Source organism: Oncorhynchus mykiss, chromosome 18, assembly GCF_013265735.2.
Source record: "Oncorhynchus mykiss isolate Arlee chromosome 18, USDA_OmykA_1.1, whole genome shotgun sequence".
Taxonomy (NCBI): domain Eukaryota; kingdom Metazoa; phylum Chordata; class Actinopteri; order Salmoniformes; family Salmonidae; genus Oncorhynchus; species Oncorhynchus mykiss.
Window position 1 is genome coordinate 62,774,846 of NC_048582.1, and position 24,693 is coordinate 62,799,538.

At 43.5% G+C, this 24,693-nt stretch overlaps 1 protein-coding gene across 13 annotated transcripts in view; it reads left to right on the plus strand.

Moving 5' to 3' along the window:
- Positions 1-24,693, plus strand: part of LOC110496881 (focal adhesion kinase 1) — a 235,348-nt gene that overhangs the window by 140,799 nt on the left and 69,856 nt on the right. For all 13 annotated transcript variants that reach the window (XM_036953483.1, XM_036953484.1, XM_036953479.1 and 10 more), the window contains 4 exons: positions 6,125-6,212; positions 13,057-13,136; positions 13,258-13,320; positions 19,983-20,037. In XM_036953483.1, the coding sequence (XP_036809378.1) occupies positions 6,125-6,212; positions 13,057-13,136; positions 13,258-13,320; positions 19,983-20,037 (286 nt within the window). The remainder of the gene's footprint in view (positions 1-6,124; positions 6,213-13,056; positions 13,137-13,257; positions 13,321-19,982; positions 20,038-24,693) is intronic.

The following is a 24,693-nucleotide window of genomic DNA, read 5'->3' on the forward strand; positions in this document are numbered from 1 at the left end:
TGGCTATAGTGGATAACGACCTTGCCCCGAAGCTAGCATCAGTTAGCCTCGAGCCAGGCGCATCTCTTGGCTAGCAAACAAAATTACTCCAGCTACAATACCTCTTTTGCCAATTGGCCTGAACCCTTTGTCAACACGGAGCCCCGAAGATCCATCACGACTGGTCTGCCGACGTAATTCTGTCCGTTGTGCCCTCAACCGGCCTTTGCCGGACGTCGGTGAAGACGATACTGCTAGCACCGGCCTGCTATCTTTATGAACGACGTGTCTCCTGCTTGTTAGCGTAGTAACAACTACCTAGCGGCTTCCCTGTTTCTTCTATTGCTGTTCACTGGACCCTATGATCACCTGGCTACATAGCTGATGCCTGCTGGAATGTTCATTAATCACAGTACTCCTTTTAGTTTATTTAGTTTATCCGTCGGCCCCAGCCTTGAACTCAGGCCCTGTGTGTAGTTAACTGACCCTCTCCGCCCATTCTTCGCCATTTTACCTGTTGTTGTTGTCTTAGCTGATTAGCTGTTGTAGTCTAACTCATTGTTGTCTTAGCTAGCTCTGCGGTGACCTCACCTAGCATAACTAGTGCCTCCAGAGATGCAACCTCTCTCATCGTCACTCAATGCCTAGGTTTACCTCCACTGTACCCGCACCCTACCATACCCCTGTTTTGTACATTATGCCCTGAATCTGATCTACCACGCCCAGAAACCTGCTCCTTTTATTCTGTCTCCAACGCACTAGACGACCAGTTCTTGATAGCCTTTAGCCGTACCCTCATCCTACTCTTCCTCTGTTCCTCGGGTGATATAGAGGTTAACCTAGGCCCTGTGTATCCCCAGGCGCTCTCATTTGTTGACTTCTGTAACCGTAAAAGCCTTGGTTTCATGCATGTTAACATCAGATGCCTCCTCCCTAAGTTTGTTTTACTCACTGCTTTAGCACACTCTGCCAACCCTGATGTCTTTGCCGCGTCTGAATCCTGGTTTAGGAAGGCCACCAAAAATTCTGAGATTTCCATCCCCAACTACAACATTTTACATCAAGATAGAACTGTCAAAGGGGGAGGTGTTGCAGTCTACTGCAGAGAGAGCCTGCAAAGTTCTGTCACACTTTCCAGGTCTATGCCCAAACAGTTTGAGCTTCAAATGTAAAAAATGTATCTCTCCAGAAATAAGTCTCTCACTGTTGCCGTCTGTAATAGACCCCGCTCAGCTAGCAGCTGTGCCCTTGACACCATATGTGAATTGACTGCCCCCCATCTATCTTCCGAGTTCGTTCTGCTAGGTGACCTAAACTGGGATATGCTCAACACCCCGGCCTTCCTACACTCTAAGCTAGATGCCCTCAATCTCACACAAATTATCAAGGAGTCCACCAGGTACTATCCTAAATCCGTAAACATGGGCACCCTCATAGATATCATCATGACCAACTTGCCCTCCAAATACACCTTTGCTGTTTTCAATCAGGATCTCAGCAATCACTGCCTCATTGCCTGCATCCGTTATGGGTCCGCGGTCAAACGACCACCCCTCATCACTGTAAAAACACTCCCTAAAACACTTATGCGAGCAGGCCTTTCTAATCGACCTGGTCTGGGTATCCTGGAAGGGTATTGACCTCATCCCATCAGTAGAGGATGCCTGGTTATTCTTTAAAGTAATATCCTCACCATCTTAAATAAGCATGCCCCTTTAAAAAAATAGAACTAAGAACAGATATAGCCCTTGGTTCACTCCAGACCTGACTGACCTCGACCAGCACAAAAACATCCTGTGCCGTACTGCACTAACATCGAATAATCCCTGTGATATGCAACTTTTCAGGGAAGTCAGGAACTAATACACTATGTCAGTTAGGAAAGCCAAGGCTAGCTTTTTCAAACAGAAATGTGCATCCTGCAGCTGTAACTCCAGAAAGTTCTGTGACACTGTAAAGTCCATGGAGAATAAGAGCACCTCCTCCCAGCTGCCCACTGCACTGAGGCTAGGTAACACTGTCACCACCGATAAATCAACAATATTTGAATAAGCATTTCTCTACGGCTGGCCATGCTTTCCTCCTGGCTACCCCAACCCCAGCCAACAGCTCTGCAACCCCAGAAGCTACTTACCCAAGCCTCCCCAGCTTCTCCTTCACCCAAATCCAGATAGCAGTTCTGAAAGAGCTGCAAAATCTATACCCATACAAATCAGCTGGGCTAGACAATCTGGACCCTCTCTTTCTAAAATTATCCACTGCCATTGTTTCAACCCCTATTACTAGTCTGCTCAACCTCTCTTTTGTATCATCCGAGATTCTTAAAGATTGGAAAGCTGCCGCGGTCATCCCCCTCTTGAAATGGGGTGTCACTCTAGACCCAAACTGTTACAGACCTATATCCATCCTGCCCTGCCTTTCCAAAGTCTTCAAGAGCCAAGTTAACAAACTGACCATTTCAAATCCCACCGTACCTTCTCCGCTGTGCATTCCGGTTTCCGAGCTGGTCACGGGTGCACCTCAGCCACGCTCAAGGTACTAAACGATATCATAACCGCCATCGATAAAAGACAGTACTGTGCAGCCGGCTTCATCGATCTGGCCAAGGCTCAAATGACTGCCTCGTCTGGTTCACCAACTACTTCTCAGATAGAGTTAAGTGTGTCAAATCGGAGGGCCTGATGTCCACACCTCTGGCAGTCTCTATGGGGTACCACAGGGTTCAATTCTCGGGCCCACTCTTTTCTCTGTATATATCAATGATGTTGCTCTTCCTGCCGGTGATTCCTTGATCCACCTCTATGCAGACGACACCATTCTGTATACATGTGGCCCTTCTTTGGACACTGTGTTAACAAACCTCCAAACGAGCTTCAACGCCCTACAACACTCCTTCCGTGGCCTCCAAATGCTCTTAAATGCTAGTAAAACAAAATGCATGCTCTTCAACCAATTGCTGCCCGCACCCGCCCGCCCGACGCATCACTACTCTGGACGGTTCTGACTTAGAATATGTGGAAAACTACAAATACCTAGGTGTCTGGCTAGACTGTAAACTCTCCTACCAGACTCACATTAAGCATCTCCAATCCAAAGTTAAATCTAGAATTGGCTCCCTATTTCACAACAAAGCTTCCTTCACTCATGCTGCCAAACATACCCTCGTAAAACTGACTATCCTACCGATCCTTGACTTTGGCGATGTCGTTTACAAAATAGCCTCCAACACTCTACTCAGCAAACTGGATGCAGTCTATCACAGTGCCATCCGTTTTGTCACCAAAGTCCCATATACTAACCACCACTGTGACCTGTATGCTCTCGGTGGCTGGTCCTCGCTGCATATTCGTCGCCAAACCCACTGGCTCCAGGTCATCTATAAGTCTTTGCTAGGTAAAGCTCCGCCTTATCTCAGCTCACGGATCACCATAGTAACACCCATCCGTAGCACGCGCTCCAGCAGGTGTAACTCACTGGTCATCCCCAAAGCCAACACCTCTTTTGGCCACCTTTCCTTCCAGTTCTCTGCTGCCAATGACTGGAACGAATTGCAAAAACACTGAAGTTGGAGACTTATATCTCCCTCATTAACTTTAAGCATCAGCTATCTGAGCAGCTCACCGATTGCTGCAGCTGTACACAGCCCATCTGTAAATAGCCCATCCAACTACCTACCTCATCCCAATATTTTTATTTACATTTTTTTGCTCTTTGCACACCAGTATTTCTACTTGCGCATCATCATCTGCACATATATCACTCCAATGTTAATTTGCTAAATTGTAATTACTTCGCTACTATTGGCCTATTTATTGCCTTACCTCCTTACTCCATTTGCACACACTTTATATAGATTTTTCTATTGTTATTGACTGTACTCTTGTTTATTCCATGTGTAACTCTGTTGTTTTTTGTCACACTGCTATACTTTATCTTGGCCAGGTTGCAGTTGTAAATGAGAACTTGTTCTCAACTGGCCTACCTGGTTAAATAAAGGTGAACATTTTTAAAAAATGAAAACATGCATGAGTGCACCAGCTGTTCTGGACAACTGTGCTATCAGTGTGAGTAAAATCTTTAAACAGGTTTAACATTCACAAGGCCGCAAGTCTAGACGAATTAACAGGACGCGTGCTTAGAGCATGCACTTACCAGCTGGCAAGTGTTTTCACTGACCTTTTCAACCTCTCCCCAACACACTCTGTAATACCTACATGTTTCAAGCGGACCACCACAGTCCCTGTGCCCAAAAACGCCAAGGTAACCTGTCTGAATGACCATCTCCCCTAGGCAGACATGTGGCCATGGAATACTTTGAACGGCTGGTCATGGCTCACATCAGCACCATCATCCCAGACACCCTAGACCCTCTCCAATTCACATACTGCCCCAACAGATCCACAGAAGACGCAATCTCTATTGCACTCCAAACTGCCCTTTCCCACTTGGACAAAAGGAACACATTTACATTTTATTAATTTAGCAGACGCTATTATACAGGAGCAATTAGTGTTAAGTGCCTTTCTCAAGAGCACAACGGTAGATTTTTCACCTAGTCACCTCCAGGTGTGGAACCAGAGACCTTTTGATTACTGGCCCAATGCGCTAACTGCTAGGCTACCTGCCGCCCTGTGAGAATACTGGTCATTGACTACAGTTCAGCATTCAAAACCATAGAACCCTCCAAGCTCTTCACTAATCTAAGGATCCTTGGACGGAGTACCTTCTTCCATATGTTTGGGGAGTCTCCCACATGCCTTTTGGTGAACACCTTCCGGTTTATCTTCGGTCTCTTTGTTGCCTCTCTAATTAATACCCTCCTTGCCTGGTCCATGAGTTTTGGTGGGCAGCCCTCTCTTGGCAGGTTTGTTGGGGTGCCATTTTCTTTCCATTTTTTTTATAATGGATTTAATGGTGCTCCGTAGGATGTTCAAAGTTTCAGATCTTTTTTTATAACCCAACTCTGATCTGTACTTCTCCACAACTTCGTCCCTGACCTGTTTGGAGAGCTGCTTGCTCTTCATGGTGCTGCTGGCTTGGTGGTGTTGCAGATTTTGCAGGTGTTGCAGACCTTTCAGAACAGGTGTATGTATATATACTGAGATCATGTGACACTTACATTTCACACAGGTGGACTTTATTTGAATACTTTTGCAAGGCACTGTAAATAGTTAGTCTGGGTAGCTATTTGGTTTTTACTCATCACATGTTACTGTTTATTATCTGTCACTTTATTTCTAGTTAGATGTACGTACAGCTTTTTCCTCAATTTCCTCGTACCCGTGCACATCGACTCGGTACTGGGACCTTGTGCATAGCCAAGTTATTGTTACTCATTGTGTATTTATTATTACTTTTACTATTACTTGTTTTACTTTTCCATTATTTCTTTATTTTCTTTAACTCTGTATTGTTGGGAAGGGCCTGTAAGTAAGCATTTCACTGTTAGTCCACACTTGTTGTTTACAAAGAATGCGACAAATAAATACAAATGAATATAACATTTGATTTGATAACTGTATATAGAGTTCCAGTTCTGTGACTAGAAGACTGGTGTCTACTGTAGCTCTGTGACTAGAAGACTGGTGTCTACTGTAACTCTGTGACTAGAAGACTGGTGTCTACTGTAACTCTGTGACTAGAAGACTGGTGTCTACTGTAGCTCTGTGACTAGAAGACTGGTGTCTACTGTAACTCTGTGACTAGAAGACTGGTGTCTACTGTAACTCTGTGACTAGAAGACTGGTGTCTACTGTAGCTCTGTGACTAGAAGACTGGTGTCTACTGTAACTCTGTGACTAGAAGACTGGTGTCTACTGTAACTCTGTGACTAGAAGAATGGTGTCTACTGTAGCTCTGTGACTAGAAGACTGGTGTCTACTGTAGCTCTGTGACTAGAAGACTGGTGTCTACTGTAACTCTGTGACTAGAATACTGGTGTCAATTGTAGCTCTGTGACTAGACGACTGGTGTCTACTGTAACTCTGTGACTAGAAGACTGGTGTCTACTGTAACTCTGTGACTAGAAGACTGGTGTCTACTGTAGCTCTGTGACTAGAAGAGCTTAGAGTACAAAACCCCTGGTCCCTTCTGTGTTACATGCTTCTGTGTTTTGTCTAAACAGTGACATATTCCTCCTCTCTAGATATGAGCTGCGTATTCGCTACCTTCCAAAGGGATTCCTGCACCGCTTCAGTGAAGACAAACCCACACTCAACTACTTCTACCAGCAGGTGAGACAGACAAACAAAAAAAGAATGTAATCAAGTGTGATTAATCACAAATTCAGAAATTACTTTCATTTGAGCAGAAATGTAAGATTTTTTTATACAAAAAGCTTTACAAGAGTATTGATGTCTTGATTTTGTTGAAAGTAACGTTCGTGAAATCAGGTGAATTAGTAAAGCACACTTTCTTTAACCTCAATGTCAACTTTGACATCACATTGTTGTTTTTTGCTGTATAGATGATATACAGTGCCTTGCGAAAGTATTCGGCCCCCTTGAACTTTGGGACCTTTTGCCACATTTCAGGCTTCAAACATAAAGATATAAAACTGTATTTTTTTTGTGAAGAATCAACAAGTGGGACACAATCATGAAGTGGAACGACATTTATTGGATATTTCAAACTTTTTTAACAAATCAAAAACGGAAAAATTGGGCGTGCAAAATTATTCAGCCCCTTTACTTTCAGTGCAGCAAACTCTCTCCAGAAGTTCAGTGAGGATCTCTGAATGATCCAATGTTGACCTAAATGACTAATGATGATAAATACAATCCACCTGTGTGTAATCAAGTCTCCGTATAAATGCACCTGCACTGTGATAGTCTCAGAGGTCCGTTAAAAGCGCAGAGAGCATCATGAAGAACAAGGAACACACCAGGCAGGTCCGAGATACTGTTGTGAAGAAGTTTAAAGCCGGATTTGGATACAAAAAGATTTCCCAAGCTTTAAACATCCCAAGGAGCACTGTGCAAGCGATAATATTGAAATGGAAGGAGTATCAGACCACTGCAAATCTACCAAGACCTGACCATCCCTCTAAACTTTCAGCTCATACAAGGAGAAGACTGATCAGAGATGCAGCCAAGAGGCCCATGATCACTCTGGATGAACTGCAGAGATCTACAGCTGAGGTGGGAGACTCTGTCCATAGGACAACAATCAGTCGCATATTGCACAAATCTGGCCTTTATGGAAGAGTGGCAAGAAGAAAGCCATTTCTTAAAGATATCCATAAAAAGTGTTGTTTAAAGTTTGCCACAAGCCACTTGGGAGACACACCAAACATGTGGAAGAAGGTGGTCTGGTCAGATGAAACCAAAATTGAACTTTTTGGCAACAATGCAAAACGTTATGTTTGGCGTAAAAGCAACACAGCTCATCACCCTGAATACACCATCCCCACTGTCAAACATGGTGGTGGCAGCATCATGGTTTGGGCCTGCTTTTCTTCAGCAGGGACAGGGAAGATGGTTCAAATTGATGGGAAGATGGATGGAGCCAAATACAGGACCATTCTGGAAGAAAACCTGATAGAGTCTGCAAAAGACCTGAGACTGGGACGGAGATTTGTCTTCCAACAAGACAATGATCCAAAACATAAAGCAAAATCTACAATGGAATGGTTCAAAAATAAACATATCCAGGTGTTAGAATGGCCAAGTCAAAGTCCAGACCTGAATCCAATCGAGAATCTGTGGAAAGAACTGAAAACTGCTGTTCACAAATGCTCTCCATCCAACCTCACTGAGCTCGAGCTGTTTTGCAAGGAGGAATGGGAAAAAATTTCAGTCTCTCGATGTGCAAAACTGATAGAGACATACCCCAAGCGACTTACAGCTGTAATCGCAGCAAAAGGTGGCGCTACAAAGTATTAACTTAAGGGGGCTGAATAATTTTGCACGCCCAATTTTTCCGTTTTTGATTTGTTAAAAAAGTTTGAAATATCCAATAAATGTCGTTCCACTTCATGATTGTGTCCCACTTGTTGTTGATTCTTCACAAAAAAATACAGTTTTATATCTTTATGTTTGAAGCCTGAAATGTGGCAAAAGGTCGCAAAGTTCAAAGGGGCCGAATACTTTCGCAAGGCACTGTATCTGGGATGTTTTCAGTGCATTGTGAATGCTTTCAGACAATGCGATTAATCGCTATCAAAAAAACAAGTGCACTAAAATTACAAAAAGCAAACGAGTTAGCTGATGAACTCTGGCAGCCCTAAAACCCACACACCCCAAAACATTATCCATGGGAGTTGATTAACAGAGAGACAGCCTGGTTTCTAACAGGCCATTGACCACGCTATTTCAAAGCATACTTGGCTAGGCCTATTTATTCAACAACACTGTAACCGCAGGCATATAGCACTTCTAACAGTGTGTGTATGTGTTTGTGCAGCCATGTGTGCAAATTGTGTGTGTGTGTGTCTGAGGGATCCAAGCCTTTACTGTGTGTGTGGGAGTGTATGGGTGCAGTAGGGGGGAGGTATTAGGAAGTAACACACGGTGTGTAACCACCCGCGGGGCTGTAGAAGCAGAGAGGTGAACTGGGTTAGTGAGCCTAGGGGGGCTCTGCCTGGTGTCTGGCGCTCTGGGGAAGAGACACTCCCTCCCATCCAGACGGGGGAGAAAAGAGGCCATTTTTACAGCAGTGAAAAACATTTGGGCTCACTTGTGAGTTTTACTCTTGTGGTTTTAAAATTCAAAAGGCACTTGCACATCTGAGCTATCTTTGTTTTAGGTGCATGGTAACAGTTGAATAACATGAGAGTAAAAAGAGGAAACTCGCACACTGCTTTGCTAGTATCACTGCTTTGCTAGTATCACTGCTCTGTTAGTATCACTGCTTTGCTAGTATCACTGCGCTTGCTGGTATCACTGCTTTGCTAGTATCACTGCTCTTGCTGGTATCACTGCTTTGCTGGTATCACTGCTTTGCTAGTATCACTGCTTTGCTAGTATCACTGCTTTGCTAGTATCCCTGCTTTGCTGGTATCACTGCTTTGCTAGTATCACTGCTCTTGCTGGTATCACTGCTTTCCTAGTATCACTGCTCTTGCTGGTATCACTGCTTTGCTAGTATCACTGCTCTTGCTGGTATCACTGCTTTGCTAGTATCACTGCTTTGCTAGTATCCCTGCTTTGCTGGTATCACTGCTCTTGCTGGTATTACTGCTTTGTTGGTACCACTGCTTTGCTGGTATCACTGCTTTGCTAGTATCACTGCTTTGCTAGTATCACTGCTGTGCTAGTATCACTGCTTTGCTGGTACCACTGCTTTGCTAGTATCACTGCTTTGCTATTATCACTGCTTTGCTGGTATCACTGCTTTGCTAGTATCACTGCTTTGCTAGTATCACTGCTTTGCTATTATCACTGCTTTGCTGGTATCACTGCTTTGCTAGTATCACTGCTTTTCTAGTATCACTGCTCTTGCTGGTATCACTGCTCTGCTAGTATCACTGCTCTGTTAGTATCACTGCTTTGCTAGTATCACTGCGCTTGCTGGTATCACTGCTTTGCTAGTATCACTGCTCTTGCTGGTATCACTGCTTTGCTGGTATCACTGCTTTGCTAGTATCACTGCTTTGCTAGTATCACTGCTTTGCTAGTATCCCTGCTTTGCTGGTATCACTGCTTTGCTAGTATCACTGCTCTTGCTGGTATCACTGCTTTCCTAGTATCACTGCTCTTGCTGGTATCACTGCTTTGCTAGTATCACTGCTCTTGCTGGTATCACTGCTTTGCTAGTATCACTGCTTTGCTAGTATCCCTGCTTTGCTGGTATCACTGCTCTTGCTGGTATTACTGCTTTGTTGGTACCACTGCTTTGCTGGTATCACTGCTTTGCTAGTATCACTGCTTTGCTAGTATCACTGCTGTGCTAGTATCACTGCTTTGCTGGTACCACTGCTTTGCTAGTATCACTGCTTTGCTATTATCACTGCTTTGCTGGTATCACTGCTTTGCTAGTATCACTGCTTTGCTAGTATCACTGCTTTGCTATTATCACTGCTTTGCTGGTATCACTGCTTTGCTAGTATCACTGCTTTTCTAGTATCACTGCTCTTGCTGGTATCACTGCTCTGCTAGTATCACTGCTTTGCTAGTATCACTGCTTTGCTAGTATCACTGCTCTTGCTGGTACCACTGCTTTGCTAGTATCACTGCTTTGCTGGTATCACTGCTTTGCTGGTATCACTGCTTTGCTAGCATCACTGCTTTGCTAGTATCACTGCTTTGCTAGTATCACTGCTCTTGCTGGTACCACTGTTTTGCTAGTATCACTGCTTTGCTAGTATTACTGCTTTGCTGGTACCACTGCTTTGCTAGTATCACTGCTTTGCTGGTATCACTGCTCTTGCTGGTATCACTGCTCTTGCTGGTATCACTGCTCTGCTAGTATCACTGCTTTGCTAGTATCACTGCTTTGCTAGTATCACTGCTCTTGCTGTTTCCACTGTTTTGCTGGTACCACTGCTTTGCTAGTGTCACTGCTTTGCTAGTGTTACTGCTTTGCTGGTATCACTGCTTTGCTAGTATAACTGCTTTGCTAGTATCACTGCTTTGTTGGTACCACTGTTTTGCTAGTATCACTGCTTTGCTAGTATCACTGCTCTTGCTGGTACCACTGTTTTGCTAGTATCACTACTCTTGCTGTTTCCACTGTTTTGCTGGTACCACTGCTTTGCTAGTATCACTGCTTTGCTAGTATTACTGCTTTGCTAGTATCACTGCTTTGCTAGTATCACTGCTTTGCTAGTATCACTGCTCTTGCTGGTACCACTGTTTTGCTAGTATCACTGCTTTGCTAGTATCACTGCTTTGCTAGTATCACTGCTTTGCTGGTACCACTGCTTTGCTAGTATCACTGCTTTGCTAGTATCACTGCTTTGCTAGTATCACTGCTTTGCTAGTATCACTGCTTTGCTGGTACCACTGCTTTGCTAGTATCACTGCTTTGCTAGTATCACTGCTTTGCTGGTACCACTGCTTTGCTAGTATCACTGCTTTGCTAGTATCACTGCTTTGCTGGTACCACTGCTTTGCTAGTATCACTGCTTTGCTAGTATCACTGCTTTGCTAGTATCACTGCTTTGCTAGTATCACTGCTTTGCTGGTACCACTGCTTTGCTAGTATCACTGCTTTGCTAGTATCACTGCTTTGCTAGTATCACTGCTTTGCTAGTATCACTGCTTTGCTGGTACCACTGCTTTGCTAGTATCACTGCTTTGCTGGTATCACTGCTTTGCTAGTATCACTGCTTTGCTAGTACCACTGCTTTGCTAGTATCACTGCTTTGCTGGTATCACTGCTTTGCTAGTACCACTGCTTTGCTAGTATCACTGCTTTGCTAGTATCACTGCTTTGTTGGTATCACTGCTTTGCTGGTACCACTGCTTTGCTAGTATCACTGCTTTGCTGGTACCACTGCTTTTTATTAAGCTTTATGATTTTGCCTCACTGCGAGCAGTGAGCAGTGTGCTGGTTTCCTCTTTTTGCTCTCATGGTTTTGCTGAGTGCCAGCTGAGAGGAAAATGGTACTGATGGAAGGTGAACGGTCAGTGTTTGAAGGGCTAATCATGGAGCATGAGAAGAGCTTCTGTCCTGAATTCAGTCTGGTGTGGAAGAACACCTTCAGGAAGCAGGATCTGTTTCCATGATCTACAGTGGCAGAATCAATGTCTGTATTGGTGTTAGAATACAAAGAGCCGGCGCTCAACATGACAAATGGAACATTCAGCGAGGACATAATAGCCTCTCGCTATCATTCAGAAGCAAACACTCATCTGTCTCAGGAAATGTCTCGCTCTGTGTCAGTCTGCTAGTGTTGTGTTGCTATCACTGCAGGTGCACCCACCCAGCCTTTATCAATCAATATCACCGTTAGGTTCTTATGGGCTGTTATTACGGGTGATAAGATTGAATGTTTCTGCCACTGTCTGTCTCTCTCACTCTGTCTGTGTCTTTCTGTCTCTCTCTGGAGGGAGGGATGGATGGAGTGTTTATTGAAGAGCTGTATAGCAGTAAGGTCCCCCTCAATGCCTTTGTCCCCTGTGTTCTACCCCTCATTCTAGAAGTCAGTGTGTTCTATCCTTCATTCTAGAAGTCAGTGTGTTCTACCCCTCATTCTAGAAGTCAGTGTGTTCTACCCCTCATTCTAGAAGTCAGTGTGTTCTATCCTTCATTCTAGAAGCCAGTGTGTTCTATCCTTCATTCTAGAAGTCAGTGTGTTCTACCCTTCATTCTAGAAGTCAGTGTGTTCTACCCCTCATTATAGAAGTCAGTGTGTTCTACCCCTCTGTCTGGAAGTCAGTGTGTTCTATCCTTCATTCTAGAAGTCAGTGTGTTCTACCCCTCATTTTAGAAGTCAGTGCATTCTACCCCTCATTCTAGAAGTCAGTGTGTTCCATCCTTCATTCTAGAAGTCAGTGTGTTCTACCCCTCATTCTAGAAGTCAGTGTGTTCCATCCTTCATTCTAGAAGACAGTGTGTTCTACCCATTCTAGAAGTCAGTGTGTTCTACCCCTCATTCTAGAAGTCAGTGTGTTCTACCCCTCATTCTAGAAGTCAGTGTGTTCTATCCTTCATTCTAGAAGTCAGTGTGTTCTATCCTTCATTCTAGAAGTCATTGTGTTCTATCCCTCATTCTAGAAGTCAGTGTTCCATCCTTCATTCTAGAAGTCAGTGTGTTCTATCCCTCATTCTAGAAGTCAGTGTGTTCTATCCCTCATTCTAGAAGTCGGTGTGTTCTACCCCTCATTCTAGAAGCCAGTGTGTTCTACCCTTCATTCTAGAAGGCAGTGTGTTCTACCCCTCATTCTAGAAGACAGTCTGTTCTACCCCTCCCTCTAGAAGACAGTGTTCATGTGTGACATCTGCTTGCTCTGCTCTGTGTAAAGCCCCCCTACTCCCTCCATACAGAAACACCAGGGCCCAGATTTCAGTTTTCTAGTCTCCCGTTCTAAAACCAAATCAAATCAAAGTGTGTAGGTCATATGCACAGAAAAAAACAAATACTAGTGCAATGGGGCAATAACATGAAAGCATGTCTTCGGTTCTGTCTTTCAGGTGAAAAATGACTACATGGTGGAGATAGCGGATCAGGTTGAGCAAGACATTGCACTTAAGTTGGGATGCCTTGAAATCAGGTCAGTTTACAGTTATCCAAGATTGGTCAAATGTTCTGTTCTCTCATGGGCGCTAGCTAGCTCCCATGTTGTTACAGTTCTCATTGACACCCCCACTCACCAAGACATGTTTCCCTTACAGGAGATTCTTCCGGGAGATGCGAGGAAATGCCCTGGACAAAAAATCTAACTATGAACTATTAGAGTAAGTCCCCTTTTGGATTGATTGTCATCTGTTAATAGCTTAGGTTTCTCTGCTCACTGTAAGAATCAACTATTCAGTCAATATTGTAGGTCTCTGTTGATCTTTACCCAGAAACAACAAGAGGAATTCCTATAAAGGGGATTAAATGCATTTATTTATGTTAGCTCAAATATAATTTCCTGAGATATCCTACCTATATCTTTGATATCCTATAACCTCAATACACAAAATCATCTTGAAGTGGACTATTTGTACCTAGTACACTGAGATCAGTACCAATGGTATCAGCAGCCTTGCCTAGTGTGATAATGGGTTATATGATAACCATCCCTCATAAAGATCACGTAGGTCAACCTAGTGTGATAATGGGTTATATGATAACCATCCCTCATAAAGATCACGTAGGTCAACCTAGTGTGTTAACGGGTTATACAGTATGTGAACCATCCTTCATAAAGATCACGTAGGTCAACCTAGTGTGATAATGGGTTATATGATAACCATCCTTCATCAAGATCACGTAGGTCAACCTAGTGTGTTAACGGGTTATACAGTATGTGAACCATCCTTCATAAAGATCACGTAGGTCAGTGGTTCTCAAACCTCTCCTGGGGACCAACAGACGTTTCACAATGTTGTTGTAGCCCTGAACTAACTCACCTGATTCAACTAGTTAACCATCTGAATCAGGTGTGCAAGCTGTGGAATAGTTCAAATACATGGAGGACCTGGGAGTCCCCGAGGAGAGGTTTGAGAACCCCTGACAAAAGAGCCATGGCCATTTTGAAACCCCCTCCAGGGTCTTAGGTCTGCGGGCCAACATGCTTGTCTGAGCTATGCTATTTGATAAAGTTTGAAAGGTCACCTTAGTCATGCATGTTTCTAACAATGCATTCCAATTAGTCCTTTTGTCATATGCTCAGGCCTTCAGTCTCTAACTAGGCTAATCACTAACATCCCTCTCTCTTTTCTCTCTGTATTGATTGAAAAAAATGGAGGTACCTTCATATATCTTATGCCTGATGGATGAATAGGAGAGGGGGAGAGAGACCAAGACCTCGCATTGTGTTCTGCCTCCTTTCAGAGGGAAGAATCTCTCTCACACCTCCTTCCTTATGCAGGGAAAATGTATGGCTGCCTCCCAAAATGGCACATGATTCCCTACATAGTGCACTATGAAGCCCTATGGAACCTGGTCAAACGTAGTACACTATAAATGGTGCCATTTGGGACATAACCCAATGTCCTACTTGGCTGGTTCCAAGGATATGCAAAGTTAAGGGATTTATTAATTCCACTGGGCCTGCGGGCAGGTTGTAAGGCAGGGCACTGCCTGAGAAACATGCCTAACAAGATATGCAGACATGGGGCTCATTGTGTTGGCTAGCATTAGTTACAGGTCAATCAATCCACTTACCCACATACACAGAGCCCAGCACTGAGGGGGAAGGGGAGGAAAGGAAGGGGAGAGAGGGGGATGTATGGGAGTGAGAGGAAGAGGAGAGAGGAAGAGAGAAGGGAGGGAAGAAGGAGAAAAAAGATGAGGAGGAGAGGAACAGAGAGGAGAAAATGGGAGATATGGGAAGGAGAGAAAGAGGAGGAGGAGGAGGAGAGGAACCGAGAGGAGGAGAAAGAGGAGAGGAGGAGATAAGGGTGGATATGGGAAGGGAGGGAGAGAGAAAGAAAGGGTAGCAGGGACACTCCAATCAGAGAGTACTTCCAGTCTGGGTGACTGATGGAGGGAGAGAAAGGGGAAGGAGAGGAGGGAAAGAGGGAGGTTCAACCTGGTGGGAAACTTGGATTACTGTAGTGCATGGGATTAATACTGAGCATGGGGGAAATCATAATGTTGTGTTTCAGCACTGCTAAAACTACAGAACAGGTTTCCTCTTGATTTAACATAGCTAGGCTACTTCCTACATCCTTTCGTCATTATACTACATACATCCCTTAAGTGCCAATCTGTTTGTGCCGTCATGCCAACTCCTTGTAACTCATTGTCGTGGCATACAGATCCTCAAATACACCTACAGTGCCTTGAGAAAGTATTCAAACCCCTTGACTTTTTCCACATTTTCTTGTTACAGCCTGAATTTAAAATGGATTAAATTGAGATTTTGTGTCACTGGCCTACACACAATACTCCATAATGTCAAAGTGGTATCGGTACCAAGTCAGTGTGCAGCGGTACAGGTTAGTTGAGGTCATTTCTAAATGTAGGTAGGGGTGAAGTGGCTATGCATAGATAATAAACAGCGAGTCGCAGTAGTGTAAAAACAAATGGGGGGTCAATGTAAATAGTCCGGTGGCCATTTGATTAATTGTTCAGCAGTCTTATGGCTTGGGGTTAGAAGCTGTTATGGAGCCTTCGGTCCTAGACTTGGCGCTCCGGTATCGCTTGCCGTGCAGGTAGCAGAGAAAACAGTCTGACTTAGGTGACTGGAGTCTCTGACAATCTTTTGGGCTTTGCTCTGACACCGCCTAGTATATAGGTCCTGGATGGCAGGAAGCTTGGCCCCAGTGATGTACTGGGCCGTACGCACTATCCTCTGTAACACCTTACGGTCGGATGCCGAGTTGCCATACCAGGCGGTGATGCAACCGGTCAGGATGCTCTCGATGGTGCAGCTGTAGAACTTTTTGAGGATCTGGTGATCCATGCCAAATATTTTCAGTCTCCTGAGGGGAAAAAGGTGTTGTCGTGCACTCTTCACGACTGTCTTGGTGTGTTTGGACCATGATAGTTCATTGATGATGTGCACACCAAGGAACTTGGAACTCTCGACTCGCTCCACTACAGCCCCGCAATGTTAATTGGCGCCTGTTCGGCCTAGCCTTTTCCTGTAGGCCACGATCAGCTCCTTTGTCTTGCTCACATTGAGGGAGAGGTTGTTTTCCTGGAACCACACTGCCAGGTCTCTGACCTCCTCCCTATAGGCTGTCTCATTGTTGTCGGTGAGCATGCCTACCACTGTTGCATGGACTCACTGTGTGTGCAATAATAGTGTTTAACAAGATTTTTGAATGACTACCTCATCTCTGTACCCCACAAAAACAATTATCTGTATGGTCCCTCAGTCGAGCAGTGAATTTCAAACACTTATTCAGCCACAAAGATCAGGGAGGTTTTCCAATGCCTCACAACGAAGGACACCTATTGGTAGATGGGTATATAAATAAAGCTAACATTGAATATCTCTTTAAGCATGGTGAAGTTATTAATTACACTTTGGATGGTGTATCAATACACCCAGTCACTACAAAGATACAGGTGTCCTTCCTAACTCAGTTGCCTGAGAGGAAGGAAACCTTCAAATAGTTTGTTTAATAGCTGTGATAGGAGAAAACTGAGGATGGACCAACAAAAATTGTAGTTACTCCACAATACTAACCTAAATGACAGCGTGAAAAGGAGACCTGTACAGAATAAAACATATTCTAAAACATTCATCCTGTTTGCAATAAGGCACTAAAGTAAAACTGAAAAAAGAAATGGCAAAGAAATTAATTTTATCTCCTGAATACAAAGTGGTATGTTTGGGGAAAATCCAACACAACACATTACTGATTACTACTCTTCATATTTTCAAGCATGGGGGTGGCTGCATCATGTTATGGGTATGCTTGTCATCGGCAAGGACTAGGGATTTTTTTAGGATAAAAAGAATAGAGCAAAGCATAGGCATGATCCTAGAGGAAAACCTGGTTGTCTGCTTTCCAACAGATACTGGGAAATAAATGTACCTTTCAGCAGGACAATAACCTAAAACACAAGGCCAAATATACACTGGAGTTGCTTACCAAGACGACATTGAATGTCCCTGAGTGGCATAGTTACAGTTTTGACTTAAATCGGCTTTAAACACCGGCATTGCTAAACACCTACACCTGCATTGCTTGCTGTTTGGGGTTTTAGGCTGGGTTTTAGGCTGGGTTTCTGTACAGCACTTTGAGATATCAGCTGATGTACGAAGGGCTATATACATTTGATTTGATTTGATTTAAAATCTATGGCAAGACTTGAACATGGCTGTCTAGCAATGATCAACAACCAACTTGACAGAGCTTGAAGTATACAAAAAATAAAGTGCAAATATTGTACAATCCAGTTGTGCAAAGCTCTTAGAGACATACCTAGAAAGACTCACAGCTGTAATCGCTGCCAAAGGTGATTCTAACATGTATTGACTCAGGGGGGTAGATAATTATGTAAATTAGAAATTTCTGTATTTCATTTTCAATAAATGTGCTAAAATGTTTTCACTTTGTTATTATGGGGCATTGTGTATAGATGTATATATATTGAATCCATTTTTAATTCAGACTGTATCACAGCAAAATATGTAATAAGGCAAGGGGTTATCAGCAAAGCTTCATCATGTTAATGCCAAGGCAGCATCCATTTTCTGGCAGCTTTTCTGGCCCTGGCCTTATAAATGATGTTGATTGATTCTGGCCGGCGGAATGTAAATGGCCATGGGAGCACCTCGTGTTTTAACAAGCTATCTTTTCATAGAGCCCTTATGATGAATTGATTGTGTGGGAGGGAAGAATTTAAAGGCTTTAAAACCTACACTGTGACATCTCAAGGACCCTCTCTCTCTCTCTCTCTCTCTCTCTCTCTCTCTCTCTCTCTCTCTCTCTCTCTCTCTCTCTCTCTCTCTCTCTCTCTCTCTCAGGTATTCTTCCCTGCAAACCTGTCTCTCTCCCTTTCTCTCTCTCTCTCTCTCTCTCTCTCTCTCTCTCTCTCTCTCTCTCTCTCTCTCTCTCTCTCCCTTTCTCTCACTCTCTCTGGTTAGTCATTAGCCAATGTCGTGTTTAGCTGTTTTTACATCCACTTTTCCTTCCTTTTCTCCGTACACAGACCGATAAGCTATAGAATTCAGAAGGTATTAATAACCCTTGAATTATTCCACATTTTGTTGTTTTACAGCCTAAATTAAATAGATTGCTTTTGTCAAAATTCTACTAATAAAACCCAATTATGACAAAGTGAAAACATGTTTTTATAAATTTTAGCAAATGTATTTCAAATTAAATATCTAATTTACTTAAGTATTCACACAACTGACTCAATGCATGTTAGAATCACCTTTGGCGGTGATTACATCTGTGAGTGTTTCTGGGTAAGTCTCCAAGAGCTTTGAACAACTGGATTGTGCAACATTTTCCCATTTATTATTAAAAAAATTATTCAAGTTGGTTGTTAATCATTGCTTGACAACCTTTTTCAAGTCTTGCCATAGATTTTAAAGCCGATTTAAGTCAAAACTGTAACTAGGCCACTCAGGGACATTCAATGTCGTCTTGGTAAGCAACTCCAGCGTATATTTGGCCTTGTGAAAGGTGAATTCATCTCCCAGTGTCCAGTGTCCGATGGAAAGCAGACTGAACCAGATGTACCTCTAGGATCTTGCCTGTGCTTAGCTCCGTTCCGTAGATTTTTTTTTATCTTGAAAAGCTCCCCAGTCCTTAATGATTACAGGCATACCCATAACATGATGCAGCCACCACTTTGCTTGAAAATATAACATTTGTTTTCAGAACAATTTTTTTGCAGTGTTACTTTAGAGCCTTATTGCAAACAGGATGTAGGTTTTGGAATATTTTTTATTCTGTACAGATGTGCGTCTTTTCACTGTCATTTTGGTTAGTATTGTGGAGTAATTTCAATGTTGTTGAGCCATCCTCAGTTTTCTCCTATCACTGCCATTAAACTATGTAACTGTCTTAAAGTCTCCATTGGCCTTCTTCTCCTTCCTCTGTGTTTGAAATTCGCTGCCTGACTAAGGGACCATACAGATACTGTAATTGTATGTGTGGGGTACAGAGATGAGGTAGTCATTCAAAAATCTTGTTAAAAACTATTATTGCACACAGACGGAGTCCATGCAACTTATTATGTGACTTGTGCACATTTCTACTCCTGAACTAATTTGTCAAAATTCCCCTTTGACATTATGGGGTATTGTGTTTAGGCCAACAAACAACAGTATATTTCATCAATTTAAATTCAGGATTTAACACAACAAAATGTGGAAAAAGTCCAGGGGTGTGAATACTTTCTGAAGGCACTATGTTTTGTGAATAACAGCTGGTAGCCTAGCGGTTAAGAGTATTGGGGGAGTAACCGAAAGGTCGAATGGTTCGAAATCCCGAGCCGAATACGTGGAAAATCTGTCAATGTACTCTTGAGCAAGGCACTTATCCCTAATTGCTCCTGTAAGTTTAGATAAAAGCGTCTGCTAATGACTAAAATGGCAATGTCAACTTCAGAGGCCTGAGCTGCAGTATTTACGTTAGATACTGTATGTCCTACTAATGACCCTGAGTAAATGGATGTGTTTCTCTCCTGTTTCCCTGGTAGATCAGTATCAGAGAGATACAATTCTGAGACGGGGTGACGTTTCCACTAAGTACACATCTAGGATCAGCTTCCAATCCTGACCTTAACTATTAGTGTGGAAAATGCAAAACTGACCCAATATCAGCATTTAGGGGCAACTTCATCCTACACCAATTCAGTCAGTAGACAATGTGGATGTGTTGATATTCATCCGAAAGTAGACAATTAGCATTCATTGCTAAAGTGAAAGTTTTGCATTCTCATGTGTCTTGCTAAACTGATGTTCTCCTTTTCCTCTGCTCTTTTTTCTTTACAGAAAAGACGTGGGCTTAAGAAGATTCTTCCCCAAGAGTTTACTGGATTCTGTCAAGGTGAGATGATGCTTCAGAAACATTTCCTTATTCTTCCTGGGGTTGTTGATAAGAAAACATCTCTAAGGTCCAGTCAGTCTCCAATGTATTCTCAGAGATAGCACCACAGCTTCATGTCAATGTACCACGCACTGAAGATTCCATATTTCATTTCCTGCCCTCTGAAGTGTCTTATGGTACTGGACTCTTTGTTCCAACCTTGTACATGCAGAGTTGGCCTAGTTCTCGGCTTAGCCTCCCTCGTACATACAGGCCTGGGGATTAGCCCCAGCTGAATCAAACCCACTCATCTGTCAACTCCTCTCATCTCACTAGACAAAAGCACCTGACATCTGACGACTACTCTCATCTCACTAGAAAACAGCACCCGACATCCACTGAGAACAAACAGTGGGAAAATTAAGCTATTTACTGTAATATTTAGGCTAGCTAAAAACCAGTGGGTAAATGATGCTATTTACTGTAATATATAGGCTAGCTAAAAACCAGTGGGTAAATGATGCTATTTACTGTAATATATAGGCTAGCTAAAAACCAGTGGGTAAATTATGCTATTTACTGTCATATATAGGCTAGCTAAAAACCAGTGGGTAAATGATGCTATTTACTGTAATATATAGGCTAGCTAAAAACCAGTGGGTAAATGATGCTATTTACTGTAATATTTAGGCTAGCTAAAAACCAGTGGGAAAAGGATGCTATTTACTGTAATATATAGGCTAGCTAAAAACCAGTGGGTAAATGATGCTATTTACTGTAATATATAGGCTAGCTAAAAACCAGTGGGTAAATGATGCTATTTACTGTAATATATAGGCTAGCTAAAAACCAGTGGGAAAAGGATGCCATTTACTGTAATATATAGGCTAGCTAAAAACCAGTGGGTAAATGATGCTATTTACTGTAATATATAGGCTAGCTAAAAACCAGTGGGAAAAGGATGCTATTTACTGTAATATATAGGCTAGACCCATGCACAGCCTAGTACACAGTTGGATATTTTGTGTTATTGGACTAGTCAGTTTAAGCAACTCCTGAAAGGGGAATTGCGCATCTGTCTGTCTGTCTGCCATTGGCCGAATCCACTAATGTCTGTGTGTATGTGTGTGTATGCACCCACGCTCCCCAGCTGTGTTTGTGTGTGATGTGATGGATTTACGGCACGTGTGTGGGTGTACATAGCTGTTGGGCCACAATGGAGCAGGCGTGATCGTGGGGCCCAATGACCCGAGAGGGGTGGGGGGGCGTGGGTGCCTGGCAGTTAGAGAAAGAGGGGTGGACAGATGCTCTACCTGAGGGTGGGGGTGGTGCCTGACCCCGCAGCCCCACAGGTCACTGCTTTCCCTCCACCAATGGTGCAAGGGAAAGTGTACTTTATTAGGATCCATATTAGCTACTGCACATGCAGCAGCTACTCTTCCTGGGATCCACATACAACATAGAAATACAAGACAAAGTACAGAACAGTTATATACTGTACATAAAACATACAAATAAATTATAATAGAACATGTAATAAAATATGACTTATATATTGGAATTACAGCAAAAATACTATTTACACTCTATTCATACATATTCTTATCTACAATCTTTAGAAAGAGGAGAGGCACTATGATACGAAGGGAGGAAGGGGCATTCTGGGTAGGAAGGACCTCCTTCTGTCAGGCCTCAATCACCCTCCCCTCTGTCATCCATCCATCATCCATCCCCCGACTATCCACTCTGTTGTTAGTTATCTTTAGCATAGAAACCCAGTGCCCCTTCATCACCCCCAACTGTGTGCGTGCGTGCGTGCGTGCATGCGCGTAACAAATATGCATGCGAAAAGCTGTATGATTCGACTGAAGATGAAGCCTCTGACTCTGGGAGTTTAAAAACCATGATCGTCCTCACACTGTTAATTCCTGCAAATGCCTTTTCCCTACAATGACATGATTAACAGATCAAATTCTCATTGACGCACATGAAGCCACACATGCATAGACAGACAAACAGGTAAACACACACACACACACACACACTCCAGACCCCTCCTCTCTTGATGAACAGAAAAATGTTCTGGTGGTTATTCCCGCCCCTATCCACTCTGCTGGACAGAGTACATTACCTGGCAGATGGCTGAGGTCCTAATATACACATTCAAAGCATAATCTAATTAGGCAATAAAATAAATGATTGATTTCACAGTGGTGACATTTGCATAATTAGCATCTCCAGGCTTACTGGAGAAGGTTTCCATTTAGACCAATGAGGACAGGTTCCCGTGGTAAAAGTAGGGGGAGCAGAGTCAACAATGGCTGCCTCCCAAATGGCACCCTATGGGCCCTGGTCAATAGTAGTGCACCCTATTCCCTATTGGCCCTGGTCAATAGTAGTGCACCCTATTCCCTATTGGCCCTGGTCAATAGTAGTGCACTATATAAGGAATAGGGTGCCATTTAGTTTTTTTTTAAGTGATTTAGAATGAAGCACTTGTGTGGTCTAATGTCTCTATCTTGTTAAATCTCCTTTTCCTGGAGAAATCCTGATGGGTATTTGAACAGACGAAAAAAGCCCCATAAACTACACTACATAACCAAAAGTATGTGGACACCTGCTCATCGAACATCTAATTTCAAAATCATGGGCATGAATATGGAGTTGGTCCACCCTTTGCTGCTATAACAGCCTCCACTCTTCTGGGAAGGCTTTCCACTAGATATTGGAACATTGCTGTGGGGACTTGTTTCCATTTAGCCAGAAGAGCATTAGTGAGGTCAGGCACTGATGTTGGACGGTTAGGCCTGGCTCGCAGTCGGCATTCCAATTCATCCCAAAGGTGATCGATGGGGTTGAGTTCAGGTTCTGGACTATGCCAGTTCTGGACTTACTAGATTTACAACTCTTTTTTCTGGCTCTATGTCAAGTAATGCAAGGGGAAACAATGGCACAGTAGCCATTTTGGGAAGGGGTGTGGAGGACCACATACACACCATAGTAATCATGCCAGTCAAGTTCCACACTGATCTCGAGCACAGAATCGTCTAGAATGTAATTTTATGCTGTAGCGTTAAGATTTCCCTTCACTGGAACTAAGGGGCCTAGCCCAAACCATGAAAAACAGCCCCAGATCATTATTCCTCCTCCACCAAACTTTACAGTTGGCACTAAGCATTGGGACAGGTAGCGTTCTCCTGGCATCCACCGAACCCAGATTTGTCCGTCGGACTGCCAGATGTTGAAACGTGATTCATCACTCCAGAGAACACGTTTCCACTGCTCCAGTCCAATGGTGGCAAACTTTACATCACTCCAGCCGACGCTTGGCATCGCACATGGTGATCTTAGGCTTGTGTGCGTCTGCTCGGCCATGGAAACCCATTTCATGAAGCTCCCGACGAACAGTTCTTGTGCTTACATTGCTTCCAGAGGCAGTTTGGAACTCGGTAGTGAGTGTTGCCACCGAGGACAGAAGATTTTTACATGCTAAGCGTTTCAGCACTCTGTGGTCCCGTTCTGTGAGCTTGTGGTCTACCACTTCGTGGCTGAGCTGTTGTTGCTCCGAGACGTTTTCACTTCACAATAACAGCACTTACAGTTGACCCGGGAAGCTCTAGCAGGGCAGAAATTTGACGAACTGACTTGTTGGAAAAGTGGCATCTTATGATGGTGCCACGTTGAAAGCAACTGAGCTATTCAGTAAGGCAATTCTTCTGCCAATGTTTGTCTATGGAGATTGCATGGCTGTGTGTTTGATTTTATACACCTGTCAGCAACGGGTTTGGCTGAAATAGCCAAATCCACTCATTTGAAGGGGTGTCCACATACTTCTTTATATATAGTGTATATTCTCCTATTTCCAACCCCCCCTCAGCCGTCCCCCCATCCATTAAGTGGAGTGTAAAATGCTACAGGTCTGCTGTAGATGCTATGCATTCATCTGGATTTACACTCATAATGGACATCAGCTTGTGTACCAGATCTCAACTCTGGTAATGCACACTGCAACTGGCTTTAAAATCACATTCAAAAATCACATTCAAAAAAAAAAATCACATTCAAAAATATTTTCTAATTGAATTTAGTTAAATTTTTGTTGTTCTGCAGGGAGTTGATTTAGATGACATACTTTACAGTCATAGTTTTAATTACGTTGTGTGTTCGTGTATGCCCCTGCCAGTTTGTAGTAATAGTGTCAACGTCACCTGTCATTAAAGCGTGAGGTCTCATGCATTTTTTATGGCGTTTAAACTCACTGCAACCCTGTAATGGACAATGAAGTCACTATTGACCCGGTCACATTGATCAGGCCAACAGCTCCACTGGCGCTCTACACTGGTTGGACTCTATGAACTAACCGAAAGGTTGCTGGATCGAATCCCCGAGCTGACAAGGTAAAAATATGCCGTTCTGCCCCTGAGCAAGGCAGTTAACCCGCCGATGACGTGGATGCCGGTTAAGGCAGCACCCCGCACCCCTCTCACTCAGGCTAGCTGTCCTTCCAGTTTGGGATCCAGGCTAGCTGTCCTTCCAGTTTGGGATCCAGGCTAGCTGTCCTTCTGGTATTGGACCCAGGCTAGCTGTCCTTCTAGTTTGGGATCCAGGCTAGCTGTCCTTCCAGTTTGGGATCCAGGCTAGCTGGCCTTCTGGTATTGGACCCAGGCTAGCTGGCCT